A 15,435-nucleotide genomic window follows, 5' to 3' on the forward strand; every position below is an offset into this window, starting at 1 on the left:
AATCTTGCTTTGAAATCTCTTGTCAATTTTTCTTTTCCGTCCACATCTTGGGAGGTTAGCCACAGTGCCATGGGCTTTAAACTTCTTGATGACACTGCGCACGGTAGACACAGGAACATTCAGGTCTTTGGAGATGGACTTGTAGCCTTGAGGTGCTCATGCTTCCTCACAATTTGGTTTCTCAAGTCCTCAGACAGTTCTCTGGTCTTCTTTCTTTTCTCCATGCTCAATGTGGTACACACAAGGACACAGGACAGAGGTTGAGTCAACTTTAATCCATGTCAACTGGCTGCAAATGTGATTTAGTTATTGCCAACACCTGTTAGGTGCCACAGGTAAGTTACAGGTTAATTACACAAATTAGAGAAGCATCACATGATTTTTCGAACAGTGCCAATACTTTTGTCCACCCCCTTTTTTATGTTTGGTGTGGAATTTTATCCAATTTGGCTTTAGGACAATTCTTTTTGTGTTTTTTTCATTTAAGACAAATTAACTGAAGATAATAATAACAAAGAATTTGTGTTTGAAATCATTTTCAGGAAGAAACTGAGTATTATCTGACAGAATTGCGGGGGTGTCAATACTTTTGGCCATGACTGTATGTCCAAAAACACATGCAAAGCACAACACACTGCTGAAAAAGAAACCATTGTGTGTGCATGAGATTTCTGAAATGTCATAGGCTTTGCTGGTATTGTAAAAAGCAGCTGAAAATTGGCATAAAAAACACCTAGTGTGAACTTAGCCTTAAATGAACTTTTTTTGTTCCCTCTTTCCAACCATCTGCAAGGAAAAAATCACAGCATGCGCTACTTTGTTCCAAGTCTCTTATGAGAATCACTCATTCCAGTCTATGGGTGTGTAAAAAAATTTAGTAAATCTGTCCCACACGGAATTTTGGAGTGGCATCCATTTTTTTTTTTTTTTACAGATACATTGCTATTTTTAACCTAGGAAACTGTATGTGATCATGTACATTTTTTAAAATGTAGATGTATGAAAATGCATGGCAACTGGAAGTAAAAAGAAAAAAAAAGCTGGCACACTGATGAAAATTGTCCTAGTTTTCTGGATGAAAACATGTTAGGCTGTAGCTTGAACTCAATGGCCTTAAAGGGATAATCCCATCTCCAAGATAATATCCCAATATGTAGTAGGTGTGGTAATAGCTAATACCTCCAATTAGAAATGTAGTATAGTTCTTCTGATTTGCTATGTCGCTTACCCCATGTGCAGGGCATTGCAGTAGCTTGGGTATTCATGGTAATGACCACTAACTGTCACTATGAGTGGTTGTAACTATGGATGTGACATAGCTAATTATTATAATTATTAGTGTTATTTTTATTATTATAGCACCATTTATTCCATGGCACTACATGTGAGGAGGGGTATACATAATAAAAACAAGTACAATAATCTTAATCAATATAAGTCACGGCTGGCATAGAAGGAGAGGGGACCCTACCCGCGAGGGCTCACAATCTACAAGGGATGGTTCAGAAGAATTATACTCCTCTTCTAATTGGAGGTGTTTGCCATTATTAATATTATTACACCTACCACACATTATGTGTATACATATGTATAATAATTTTTTTTTTGCCACTGTTTTCTGGGTCACATAATTTCTGTTTTCCTACAGTTTTTTCTAATGCAACTAGATAATCCATAAGAGCCCTATATACTCCAAGACCCAGCGGCTCTGTTATGCTGGGATACATATGGTGATCATATGATCGAAGCGTCCAGAAACCGCAGGAGTGTCAGTACTTTTGTTCACTACATCTGCTGGCTGTGAAGTAGAAGACCTAAGTGGCTATATAGCGGCTGATGCCTGGGGACCTAACCTGCTCATTCTAGATTGCAGAGGTGGGGCATTAAAAGGTTATCCAGGACTGAATTATTGATAGCCTATTTATGGGATAGGTCATCAGTATGAGATTGGTGGGGACACCCCCACTGATCAGCTGGGATCTGCTCCTGCAGCAGTTGGATATAAGCAATGTATCGGGCAGAGCTCAGTCGTCCTGTACATCGTGTGGTGGCCACTGCTGGGTACGGCACCTTCTCACCTTCTAGTGATGGTGCACCAACCTTCTACTGATGGCACATCCCAAGCATAGGTCCTCAATAGTCCATTCCCAGACAACCCCTTTAACTAGGGCCTAGGGAACCACACTGTCTGCCGTAATTAAGAGGTCATCTATTTTCTGTGAAAAGAAAAACGTCCACTTCCTCATCAATAATGTATCCTGCACTAGATAGGGTTTTATGAAATGACCACAAAACGTCACAGGGAGAATCGATGCTCATTAATATTAAAGCTCCCCCTGAGAGGAAAGTGTTGGCTGGCTCTAAAAAAAGCACGGGAACCTGAGAAGTATCAGCAGCACATCAGTATATCACGGAGAGGAATCCCCCGGTTGCAGAGGCTTCTTTCTATCTTTTATGGTATAACAGACCCCTAAGGATTTCTCAGTTCTGTAGGCTGTTTCGGGTGCGGTGGTGACCACAGAACTCCTGGTGTGGCTATTAAACTTGTATGAAGGCAATGAGCAATGCAGTAAGAACTCTTCTCCTAGCCATGATGTGTCCAGTGATGGATGTCTAGACGATGATGGGTTCTGTCGTTTAACACTAGCTGCAATGCTGAAGGTTGTCGTTCCCTGGTGTAAACTCTCATTCCCATCTTCCAATAAAAAAGATTAACAATTTGCCCAAATTATCAAATTGATGTACAGGATATCAAGGCCATCTTCTGTTCGCGTCCTTCTAAATTGCTCTTATTAAATATTCTCTTCATGAAATATTCACAGTAATGATTTCCCCCAGCTACAAGCAGATTTATTGGTATCCAGAGATCATTAGCGGGACCTTAATCACACATTTCTACGAATACTTGCTATTACAACCAGTTAAATGTGTCTATATGCAGACATTGCACATACTGGCGTATCTAGAGTCACCTCTATATGGAGATTTCAACTCCAACCAGGTAATTGTTGAGACTCAAAAGAAACCTTAAATGTGTCCGTGCAGAGAATGATGTAGGTCGAACCCTCTCCTCCCGCCTATGATCACTAGAAACCTGGACATTGATCTCAACCAGCGTGTGCTAGGTTATACTGCATCTTCTAAAGGTCAGATGAAGCAGTACAGTTAAAAACATGGATTTCCGAGTCCGGGGAGTCTAGCTTTCTTTGTATAGTGAAGAAATAAATTTTAAAAAAGTTCAGTTACTGCATATGGATGCCAGCACTATGGGGATTAGCCTCTGATGGGACCAATGCAGTGACAGTAGTGGTGGTCCTACCAGAGGGGAGTGGAGAGAGCGTGTCTGTAACGTCTAGATGCAAATTGCCACTTTAGAGAGGAAGAGGACTTGAACTTTAGCGCCACCTATTGAAAGCAGCAATCCTACATGTCCAATATTGACCCTTTAACGAGCTTTACTTATGACAGGATAAAAGCCAAACCAGAATCTCAATTTGCATACACGGTGTTTCGGGGATTTGCCCCTCATCATTGCAAAGTATGAGATTTTATTTGGCTAGGTCAGAGGCTTAAGACTGGGTTCTAAGGGGTAACGTTTCTTTTTGTGGAGCATGCATGGCTTATAAGTGTCCTCACTCTGACATGCCAGGTCTGTGACATAGAACACTCTCCATAGGCATGTTAAGTACAGCAGAAACCAAATGGGAATCTGAAGATTGAGCTTGAGATTAGAGAATTGGTGGCAGGATGGTAAAAAAAAAGGCATGTTGACTATACAGTTGACATATATTTGTTAAAGGGGTTGTCATCAAAGACCTTTTAATATTCTACATAGCTGAGAAATTCCATCAATATTCACCTCCTGCCCCTTACTGGCATTTAGGAATAGACTGGAGAGGTTAGACTGATGCAGTTTGACTAAGGGCCTCGAGGCTGAGGTCCATGTGGATGGATTTCAGGGTCGCTTGTCCATCCAGCCAGATTTACATGTTTGTGAACGTAATCACACAAGGCACAGAAGCTATGACCATCACCAGCTTGAGAGCCATCACTACAGGAAAGAATTGGGAAAAATGCAAATCCTGACCTCCAGCCTCTGTATTGAAATAGTCATCGCTGGTTGTTCTGTATTGCCCCTTGTGGCCTAAAAAGATGTCCCCATGGCTTTTTAGCATAAGCGTTGCATAAAATTGTGCCCTACTAGATTCCTGTGCATTTTCCATACACACATGGTAATGTAAGGGCATATATAGCAGATTACATTGCAGTTAGAAAAGTTATTAGAAGTAACAGTCCCCCCAATGTGGCTACAAAAAGTGTAAATATATAAGTAAATCTAGTTTCCAATTAAAGGGAACCTGTCACCATGAAAATGCAGTCTAATCCGCGGGCACTGTGATATAGAGCAGGGGGAGCTGAGCAGATTGATATATAGCTTTGTGGGAAATGATTCCGTATAACCCATGTTTTAATCCTTTATTTCTCTGCTCCTACTGGGATTTTTGGTCCAGTGGGCAGTCCTATCAGTGACTGACCAGCATTATTTGTTTGTGTGCATACAGAATTAACTGTCAGTCACTGATTGGATCACCCACTGGACCAAAAATGCCAAAAAGAGCAGAAGTTTATATAATGAAAACCCAGGTTATACTCCATCTTTTCTCACAAAACTACATATCGATCTGATCGGCTCCCCCTGCCCTAGGACATGACGCCTGCAGTTTGGATGCCATTTTGATGGCGACAGGTTCTCTTTAAATAAATTCAAGACCCAAAATATGCATTCCTCCTGTGAAAAGGCAGCATATAAATGGAAAGCGCACGAGTAGAGCTCTCAGAGCTGTGCCACCGCCTGTTAGAAGTGTGGTGGGGCGCACCTCAACTAAAAAATCCCCGATGGCACCTGCTCCCTGTGCTGGCGCTTCCTTCTTTCCGAAGCGCTGGTTGCCTCTTACTGCAGGCGGGGTAAGTGGAGAACCGGCCCTTTTGCATCCGTACCTTGCGGCCCTGATTTGGCCTGCAGACCTTTAGTTTGACAAGTGGTATTGAGCAATCAGATGATTACTGGTTCAATAACTGAGCTGAGACTGCATTAAAAAATTTTTTTACTTTTTCCCTAATAAATAAGATAACTGTTATTTTTATGTTTGTAAAAGTTGAAGACGTGTGGAGAGATCTTAAAATTGCTGTTGGGAGAAGGCACCCTTCAAATATCAGATACCAGAAGCAGTTTGCAAAATAGTGGTCCAAAATTCCAGTTGAGAAGTGTAAGAAACTTGTTGATGCTTATAGTTTGCAATTGGTTGCAGGTATTTATTCCACAGGGTGTGCAACCAAATATTAAGTTACATTCCAACAATTTGGTCCATCCCATTTTGGGGGTTTAGTGTGAAAATGTACAATTTGCCTTTTTTTCTGTGTTTCTTTTTTTTGTTTGTGTGTTGTTCCAGTACACACAACAGGAAATAAAAAGTGTAATTACAATCATTTTCTGGGAGAAATACTTCATGTTCTGCAGCAATTTCAAGGGTGCCAACACTATAGAGAGAGATAGAGATATACCGTATTTTCCGGCGTACAAGACGACTTTTTAACCCCTAAAAATTGTCCCAAAAGTCGGGGGTCGTCTTATATGCCGGGTACGGCGTGTGCAGGGAGCGATCCTGGATGTTCCCAGGGTCTGAAGGAGAGGAAACTCTCCTTCAGGCCTTGGGATCCATATTATTGTAAAAAATAAAGAATAAAAATAAAAAATATGGATATACTCACCCCTCCGAGAAGCCTGGCTGTCACCGCTGCAAGCGTCTTCCTCCGTTCCTAAGAATTGCAGAGCGTGAAAGACCTTCGATGACGTCACGGTCAGGTGACCGGTCACATGAGCGGTCACGGACCAATCACAAGACCGTGACGTCATCGAAGGTCCTTCACGCTCTGCAATTCTTAGGAACGGAGGAAGACGCTTGCAGCGGTGACAGCCAGGCTTCTCGGAGGGGTGAGTATATCCATATTTTTTTTTTTTATTCTTTATTTTTTACATGAATATGGATCCCAGGGCCTGAAGGAGTCTCCTCTCCTTCAGACCCTGGGAACCACACGCCGTATAAGATGACTGGGTGTATAAGATGACCCCCGTCTTATACAGTAGGCATATCCCAAATTCCATATTTTATATGGAAAAGTTGGGGGTCGTCTTATACGCCCAGTCGTCTTATACACCAGAAAATACGGTATGTCGATAGGTAGATGGATATATACACTCACCGGCCACTTTATTAGGTACACCTGTCCAACTTCTTGTTAACACTTAATTTCTAATCAGCCAATCACATGGCGGCAACTCAGTGCATTTAGGCATGTAGACATGGTCAAGACAATCTCCTGCAGTTCAAACCGAGCATCAGTATGGGGAAGAAAGGTGATTTGAGTGCCTTTGAACGTGGCATGGTTGTTGGTGCCAGAAGGGCTGGTCTGAGTATTTCAGAAACTGCTGATCTACTGGGATTTTCACGCACAACCATCTCTAGGGTTTACAGAGAATGGTCCGAAAAAGAAAAAAAATCCAGTGAGCGGCAGTTCTGTGGGCGGAAATGCCTTGTTAATGTCAGAGGAGAATGGGCAGACTGGTTCGAGCTGATAGAAAGGCAACAGTGACTCAAATCGCCACCCGTTACAACCAAGGTAGGCCTAAGAGCATCTCTGAACGCACAGTGCGTCGAACTTTGAGGCAGATGGGCTACAGCAGCAGAAGACCACACCGGGTACCACTCCTTTCAGCTAAGAACAGGAAACTGAGGCTACAATTTGTACAAGCTCATCGAAATTGGACAGTAGAAGATTGGAAAAACGTTGCTTGGTCTGATGAGTCTCGATTTCTGCTGCGACATTCGGATGGTAGGGTCAGAATTTGGAGTAAACAACATGAAAGCATGGATCCATCCTGCCTTGTATGGAGCATCTTTGGGATGTGCAGCCGACAAATCTGCGGCAACTGTGTGATGCCATCATGTCAATATGGACCAAAATCTCTGAGGAATGCTTCCAGCACCTTGTTGAATCTATGCCACGAAGAATTGAGGCAGTTCTGAAGGCAAAAGGGGGTCCAACCCGTTACTAGCATGGTGTACCTAATAAAGTGGCCGGTGAGTGTATGTATTTAGATAGATGGATATATCTAGTGTGATGCAGCGATGTCCTTGCTGTGCAGTGAGAAGGCAGTGACCCATATAAAGTTCAAAATAAAGTCTTGATCATTTTATAGCATACTCACAAACCGAAAAAATAAGCAAACAAGTCCTTCGGTACGCAGCCGGGAACAAACAAAGACAGTCCACAATCCGTTGCCGTGAACGTATTACACCACCATGTACGCTGGGGTGTCCGGCTTTTTAGGCTCTGCCTGGCCCGTGTTGCTCCACACGGAAAGAGCTCCTCATAACCCTCCTGCTAGGTCTGATTCCCAGACCAATACTGACACACCCAAACTCTCTTGCAGGTTTTTTTTCCTTTCCTCCAGATTCTATGGCCATGGGCCACTATAAGATCTGGGCTGGAGGAAACGGACCGGCCCCACTACCTTCCTGCAGTCCGTTTAAAAAATAAAAGCTCATACCGGGTTTTCCTGAATGATTTCTGGGTCAAATAACTTGACCCAGTTCACACTCACTTTTATTCTTCCCTGTGTCTCACAGGCAACCTGCTGTGAGCACAGGGCACTCCAGCGGATCTAATATGCTTCTAAGCACATCCTGGGGGATACATAGCGACCCTCGCATATGACACCGGTCACTGCCTCACACTAGATATATATAGATATATATTTCACTTGTTTGTCCTGTCAGTTCTGCTATACCCTCACTCCCTCAAAGGTGTGTTTTCGATGTACAGGTAAAATGGGTCACTTATGAGATGTTAGTCACCATAAAGTGTGTATAAATACCATATCAATGTTTTTGGTTAAGTTATGTCAGTTTTAATAGAAAGTAATGCAACTGTAATTTTAGAAATTTTATTCTGTGAGGCCTATTTGGTGTAGTCTCTTACAGACACAAATATATTTGTGAGGCCACATTCAGTATTTTACATCTGTATTTCTGAGCTAAAAATCATGGGTGGGTGAAAAATACAGAAGCAGTGCACATGTTTCTATTATACTTTTCCTCTGACTGTTCCACTCCTGTTTTTGGTTTACAAATACTGAACGTGAGGTTAGGCTATACCATTTCATCCTACTTGGATTTTTTTTCCAGTTTGTTTGTACAGGGTGGGCCATTTATATGGATACACCTGGGTGGGCCATTTATAAAGTTGGATACAAAATGTCCAGCTTCAAAATGGCCGCCATGGTCACCACCCATCTTGAAAAGTTTTCCCCCTCCCATATACTAATATGCCACAAACAGGAAGTTAATATCACCAACCATTCCCATTTTATTTAGGTGTATCCATATACATGGCCCTCCCATGTCTATCCATATAAATGGCCCACCCTGTACAATAAAAATTACAGACGTCTCCATTCTTTGTAAGTGTGAAAACATGCAAAATTCTCAGTATAGCAAATACTTATTTTATTTATTTTATTTATATATACCGTATATACTCATGTATAAGCCGAGTTTTTAAGCACATTTTTTGTACTGAAAATGCCCCCCTCTGGTTATACACGAGTCATTGTCCCAGAAAGATGGTGGTGGAGGGGTGCAGCAGGTCACAGAGGCAGGAGCCGGCGGCTGCGGCTGTAACTGTGCCCGCTGCTAAAGACAAATGAATATTCACTGCGCTGGCAGTGAATATTAATTTCTCTTATAGCGCGCACAGTTGCAGCCGCTGGCTTCCAGCACACATCTTACTCACCTTCCCTGAGCGCCCTCTCTGCATCTCCTTCCGGTGCCAGTCTTCCAGCCGAGCGATCACGTGTCCCCCGCTCATTAAAGTAATGAATATTCACCTTTCTCCACTCCCATAGGCGTGGAGTGAATATTCATTGCTTTAATGAGCGGGGGACACGTGATCGCTCGGCTGGAAGACTGGCACCGGAAGGAGATGCAGAGAGGGCGCTCAGGGAAGGTAAGTAGGGTGTGTTTTTTTAGATAGATAGACTTTTGTATACATTTGTGTTGATCCTGTGATTTCTGTGATATTCCGATATGTCGACATAATTGCTATGCACTCCCCTGTCATTATTGGTTTTATTGTTGTCCATTAATTGCATATTTGGGATTGTGTCCAATTAGTACTTTCCAAAGATATGACTTCTATCATACATTCAGGTGTGAAAATGCTTCTTTCCTAAACTGTTGTTGTAAAAAAAAAAAAAACACACATAACTTGTAAATTTAAAAAAATATATTGTTGACAATCTTTTTCTTCTCAAGGTTACTACACCTGCGTGGAGGTCATCTTCACCTTGAGGAGACAGGTCGGATTCTATATGATGGGTGTCTATGCTCCTACCCTGCTTATAGTTGTTCTCTCTTGGCTATCTTTCTGGATCAACCCAGATGCTAGTGCTGCCCGTGTACCACTAGGTAATTATATCTACTAAAGGGGTTGTCCACTACTTGGAAGACCCTTTTTTTTACCGTTTATTACCACAATGGCAATATTTTTTTGAGGCATAGTATCTATCTGAATGGCTATATTGTTAATATCCACTAGAAGCCCAGCATAAAGTTTCTTATACCTTTTGTATGTTTTTCATCTCCTTCTCCTCTGTGCATCCATTTTCAGAGCTGAGTGGACGGGCGGCCCATTCTTATCTGCTAAAACTATATTTCCCAACAGCACCCTGCTCTTGCTAAGGGCTGCAGGCCACTCCTTATTCTGTGTTCTTCTGTTAAAGACGTTTAAGTCTTAGCATTGCCAATTTTTTGATTATATGGATAAGGTGACCATTGATATTTTTGATATGACCATTTACCATTGATATGTAGTGACTGTGACCCACTGTTTGACCATTACCCATTGCAATCTACAAACTTCACATTTCATTGGTGGTTCATGGAGATCTTCAGATTATGGTCGTGCTCCCCCATGCATCCATAGGTGAACCAAGGATAGCATAGCTGAACTAGGCTACAACCCCGCTATTATGTGAATGCGGATGCTTAGGTACATCTGTTTTTCACGAATTAGACAGGGTCATTAGATGCAATTGCGGCTGGTATCAGTAGGATCTTCAGCATAGCAAAGGTGAACTGTGCTACCACCCGGCTGTCCGATGTTTTATTATAGATAGATAATATAATAGATTATCTGAATATACGCGACTGACAGTAATACAACTGCTGGAGGACAGATACTGTTGCACAGGAGGGTAAAGACCCCTGGGGGGTATGTGTCGTCATTGGGGGGTGGATGGGAGCTGAAAGTCAGTTAATATTTAAAAATAGTTTGTTTTGGCACACTTGATTGATTCTAAACATCCCGAAAACTGAGACCACATTATGGTTCTTGGAATAACCCTTTAACATCTTAAAATTCTTATACACTCTTTCCGCATCGGTGTCATTCCAGCAATGTAACCGCCAGGACTTCCGATGCTTACATGACTTTGTTATGCTGTGTGAGCACTGCAGGCAGTCAGCAGGCATTGATGGGCTGCAGCACTCCTACTTCATCAGGTGTCCGAGCTTTGTCTGAAAAAAGCAGGAATGCTGTAGCCCATCAACGGCCTCTGATCGATTGCAGTGCTCACGTAAAATAACAATGTCATGCTTGCATCGGAAGACCTTGCTCTGGCATTGCTGAAATGGTGCCAGTGAGCGAGTATCAGTTTGTTTTCATTTTACACAGGGACTACAGCATATAAGAGGTTGTTCATATAGTAGTTTAAAATGTTATTCTATCCATCATCCAGCACAAGTCAGGTTTTTTGTTGTTTTTTTTTTGTCTCTTACAGTTGTGCTCAAAAGTTTACATACCCCGGCACAATTTTTGCTTTCTTGGCATTTTTTCAGAGAATATGAATGATAACACCAAAACTTTTTCTCCACTCATGGTTAGTGGTTGGGTGAAACCACTTATTGTCAAACTACTGTGTTTTCTCATTTTAAATCATAATGACAACCCAAAACATCCAAATGACCCTGTCAGAAGTTCACATACCGTGGTGATTTTGACCTGATATCTTGCACAGAAGTTGACACAACAGCGCTTCTTCCCCGGCGGCCGTCCGTGTGGTACTGATTCGGCACACGGTTGCCACACGTAGTACACACAAGGATATCTCCGGTACCATTTTTTCCGGTACTGGAAATAAACTGACATGTGAAATCGGCCTTCGTGCCAGTGAGGTCATGGAGGGTGTAGAGAAAGATGAGTAGGATCAAGTAGATTGTGATTAACATATAGAAGGAGGGAACAGGGAAGAGTTAGGTTGGAGAGTCGAGGTCATAGGCCTGTCTAAAGAAATGTGTTTGCAAAGCACGATATTGTGTATTCAAGAAAACTGGCACAGTGCGAGAGAAGTCTTGGAGATGGATGTGCGAGATTCGGATTATGTTTGTCTTACTTCAGTTGCAGAACGGAGGGCACAGGCACAGGTAGGGTGATAGAAAAAGTTGAGGAAGGTGATATAGGGCGGTGTAGAACTGTGGAGAGCTTTGTGGGTGAGGGATAAGTTTGCATGTTTTGTATCAAATCAGCAACCAGTTCGGTGACTGGAAGAAGCCACCTGAGCAGAGATAATTTTGTCTTGTGGGTTGTTGTGGTATATGTGTTTGTTTTTTGTTTGTTTGTTTTTTTTTATTACCGGTATGTCTTCTTATATTCCTATAGGCCCTATTTTAATGTTATAAAAAATGTACCAAGCAACCCCTTGAAAATAATTATTTTGCCACGTTCCATCCTATGGTAATGAAGAGCATCTACCGTATTTTTCGGACTATAAGACGCACTTTTTTTCCTCCAAATTTGGGAGGAAAGTGTGGGTGCGTCTTATACTACGGATATAGCATGTGGGGAGGGGGGCAGCAGTGAGTGGGATCGCACTGTTATCCCACTTCAGGATGTCCCCGCTGCCCGGAATCAGCTGCTGGGGAAAGCACATGGCCCCGCTGATAAGTGCAGTGAATATTTATTAGCTGCTCCCCGCCCACCGATCAGCTGAGCGGTGAGCCGGGAGCAGCAAATGAATGCTGCACTTAAGCAGCGACACACAGTTTCCCCAGCACTGATTCCGGGGAGAATCTGTGTGTCAGGGGGAGGAGGAGGCAGCAGCAGGGGCCAGGAGATCGCTGCATACCTGCCTGTGCTGGACGAGTGCTGTGCAGGAGGACCTGTGTGATGTCAGAAGTGGGCGGGCTGGAGCATCACATGGCAGCTCAGAGCCCTCCCTCTTCTGACATCATCACAGGTCCTTCAGACTCCCACCTAGAATCTGCAGCTTCCTCTTATGTCCTGCACTGTGGAAAGGCAACAACAACAGGGAGGGCTCTGTGTGTGTGCAGCCATGGGATGCTCCAGCTTTTACCTCACAACAGTGTGGCAGGCTGCCACAATTAAGAGGTCAGTCTTTACAAAACACAATAAAGCACTCTGCCACTCCTTTGGATAACTCCCAGCATGTCATAGGATCTGCAGGACATGCTGGGAGTTATAGTTCTCCCATGGGATTTTAAAGCAGCACTCCAGTGTTATTTTGCAGTGCTGGAGTGGTGCTTTCACTATTAGCCCTGTGCCCCCATTCTTAGGGCTCATTTCCACATGCGAGGCACACGTCCGTATCTCTCATGTGGAAACCAAGCTGTGGAGCCGACACTCCAGAGCGGAGTGTGCGGCCGCATAGGAACACATGGAGCTGCACAGCTCCGCTCCAAAGTGCCGGCGCCAGAGCTTGGTTTCCACATGCAAGATACGGACGTGTGCCTCGCATGTGGAAATGAGCCCTTATACTCACCCTCCAGCATCTTCATATCGTACTTCACAGACACCACTCTGGTCCCGCAGCTTCCAACATAATAACATACTATTATATATAATAACACCACATATAATAGTATTTTATTTATGTTATTAAATATTTTACCACTTTTTTTGCTTCAAATATTTTTTTCCCTATTTTCCACCTCTAAAACCTGGGTGCGCCTTATAGTCCGGTGCGTCTTATAGTCCGAAAAATACGGTAGTTTGATTCTTACTAATACTATCATTGGTGCATAAAAGTAACCTGTCACTGTAAAGAAGATTGCTAATCCTTTCATATTTTTTCTGCCTATATTTTTCATTCTCAGATCATTCCATGTGTAAAATATTTCCATCTGTGTGTCTGACATATGCTCTTTGCATGTGGAATATCAATGTGCCAGGGAAATCATCACATGACCATCACTCATCATTAAGGATTGGCAACGAACTGTAAGATTTGTATAATCCCTTACCTCTGCTACTTAATTAAATGCCATGCATTGTTTTCTGTGTGTGCGTAGTTTTGTCTTTGAATTTGTTTTCCTAACCTTTTACCCTAAAAATATGTAAAAGTGAGATTTCTGTGATTGACGTTTTGCTTCATAGATAGTTCATCCACTCAGGGAAACTGAAGAGCACGATGGAGTATTAGTGCATGCAGTATAATTTCTATCCATATAATTGATATACCGGTATATTCATCATTTGCTCATCAAAACACAATTTGAGCCTTTGTTTTTAATAAAAATTCTTTACATTTCTTTTCATGGTTCTGAAAATCAGATCTATGATTATTTGTAACATGTCTCTCATCAAAATATAAATGCTCTATTCCGCTTCACAAAGATTTTTCCAAAGTTTGCAATCAAGGTTTAGAGCACAGAAGAAAGACTGGCTCTAGCCATATATAGGAGAGGTGCTGATACTGACACTGGAAGCATCGAGTGATGTATAGAAACAAAAAAGCAGTGTGTATAAGAACTGAACACACAAATAATTTAGTGTTTGTATAAAAATAGATTTTAAAAAATGAAGGCATACAATCTAAAAATGGACAAATTTTTTTTTTAAATCATTTAAAGATCTTCAAAATATCCCAAACAATTGAAACTTTTGGATATCATACTAAATCTACCCACAACCACCTTTTAAATAAATATCACAGTTGGACATTTCAAAAAAGCACAGAGAACATGCACTGCCAAATGCAAGAATAGTAATGAAATGCATTTCTACAGTGACGTGTACAGACTGTAGTCTGATACCCCTAAATAAAATCCTGAGTGACGAATTGCCTCCAGAAATCACATAATTAGTAAATTACACACAGGTGGACTCAGTTTACTCTCCATATAATGACAGCTGTTTTGTGAAAGCCGAAGAGGTTTGATTGATAACATTAGGGATCAAACAGTATCATGAAAAAAAAGGAACACACCAGACAGGTCAGAGATAAAGTTGTGGAGAAGAGCAAAGCAGGGTTAGGTTATTAAAAAATATATATATATAGCCCAAGCTCGGAACATCTCACGGAGCACTGTTCAATCCATCATCCAAAAATGGAAGGAGAATGGCAGTGCTGCAAACCTGCCAATACATGGCTGTCCATCTAAACTGACAAGCAAGGAGAACATTAATTAGGTTCAGGTCTGGTGACTGTGGAAGCCAGGTCATCTGGCGTAGCACCCCATTACTCTCCTTCTTGGTTAAATAGCCCTTACACAGCCTGGAGGTGTGTTTGGGGTCAATGTCCTGTTGAAAAAATAAATGATGGTCCAACTAAACGCAAAGTGGATGGAATAGCATGCCGCTGCAAGATGCTGTGGTAGCCATGCTGGTTCAGTATGCCTTCAATTTTGAATAAATCCCCAACAGTGTCACCAGCAAAGCACCCCCACACCATCACACCTCCTCCTCCATGCTTCACGGTGGGAACCAGGCATGTAGAGTCCATCCGTTCACCTTTTCTGCGTTGCACAAAGACACGGCAGTTGGAACCAAAGATCTCAAATTTGGACTCATCAGACCAAAGCTCAGATTTCCACTGGTCTAATGTCCATTCCTTGTGTTCTTTAGCCCAAACAAGTCCCTTCTGCTTGTTGCCTGTCCTTAGCAGTGGTTTCCTAGCAGCTATTTTACCATGAAGGCCTGCTGCACAAAGTCTCCTCTTAACAGTTGTAGAATTGTGTCTGCTGCTAAAACTCTGTGTGGCATTGACCTGCTCTCTAATCTGAGCTGCTGTTAACCTGCGATTTCTGAGGCTGATGACTCGGATAAACTTATCCTCAGAAGCAGAGGTGACTTTTGGTCTTCCTTTCCTGGGGCGGTCCTCATGTGAGCCAGTTTCTTTGTAGCGCTTGATGGTTTTTGCCACTGCACTTGGGGACACTTTCAAAAGTTTTCCCAATTTTTCAGACTGACTGACCTTCATTTCTTAAAGTAATGATGGCCTCTCGTTTTTCTTTACTTACCTGCTTTTTTCTTGCCATAATACAAATTCTAACAGTCTATTCAGTAGGACTATCAGCT

General features: G+C 42.3%; 1 protein-coding gene across 3 annotated transcripts in view; it reads left to right on the forward strand.

The window, feature by feature from the left end:
• GLRB (glycine receptor beta) overlaps positions 1 to 15,435 on the forward strand; it is a 159,100-nt gene that overhangs the window by 130,049 nt on the left and 13,616 nt on the right. For 2 of the 3 annotated variants that reach the window (XM_077279400.1, XM_077279401.1), the window contains exon 8: positions 9,375 to 9,527. In XM_077279400.1, coding sequence (XP_077135515.1) covers positions 9,375 to 9,527 — 153 coding nt within the window. Of the gene's footprint in view, positions 1 to 9,374; positions 9,528 to 13,232; positions 13,357 to 15,435 lie in introns of all 3 variants that reach the window. The other variant, XR_013219997.1, reaches the window with a different exon arrangement.

This window comes from Ranitomeya variabilis, chromosome 1, assembly GCF_051348905.1.
Source record: "Ranitomeya variabilis isolate aRanVar5 chromosome 1, aRanVar5.hap1, whole genome shotgun sequence".
Classification (NCBI taxonomy): domain Eukaryota; kingdom Metazoa; phylum Chordata; class Amphibia; order Anura; family Dendrobatidae; genus Ranitomeya; species Ranitomeya variabilis.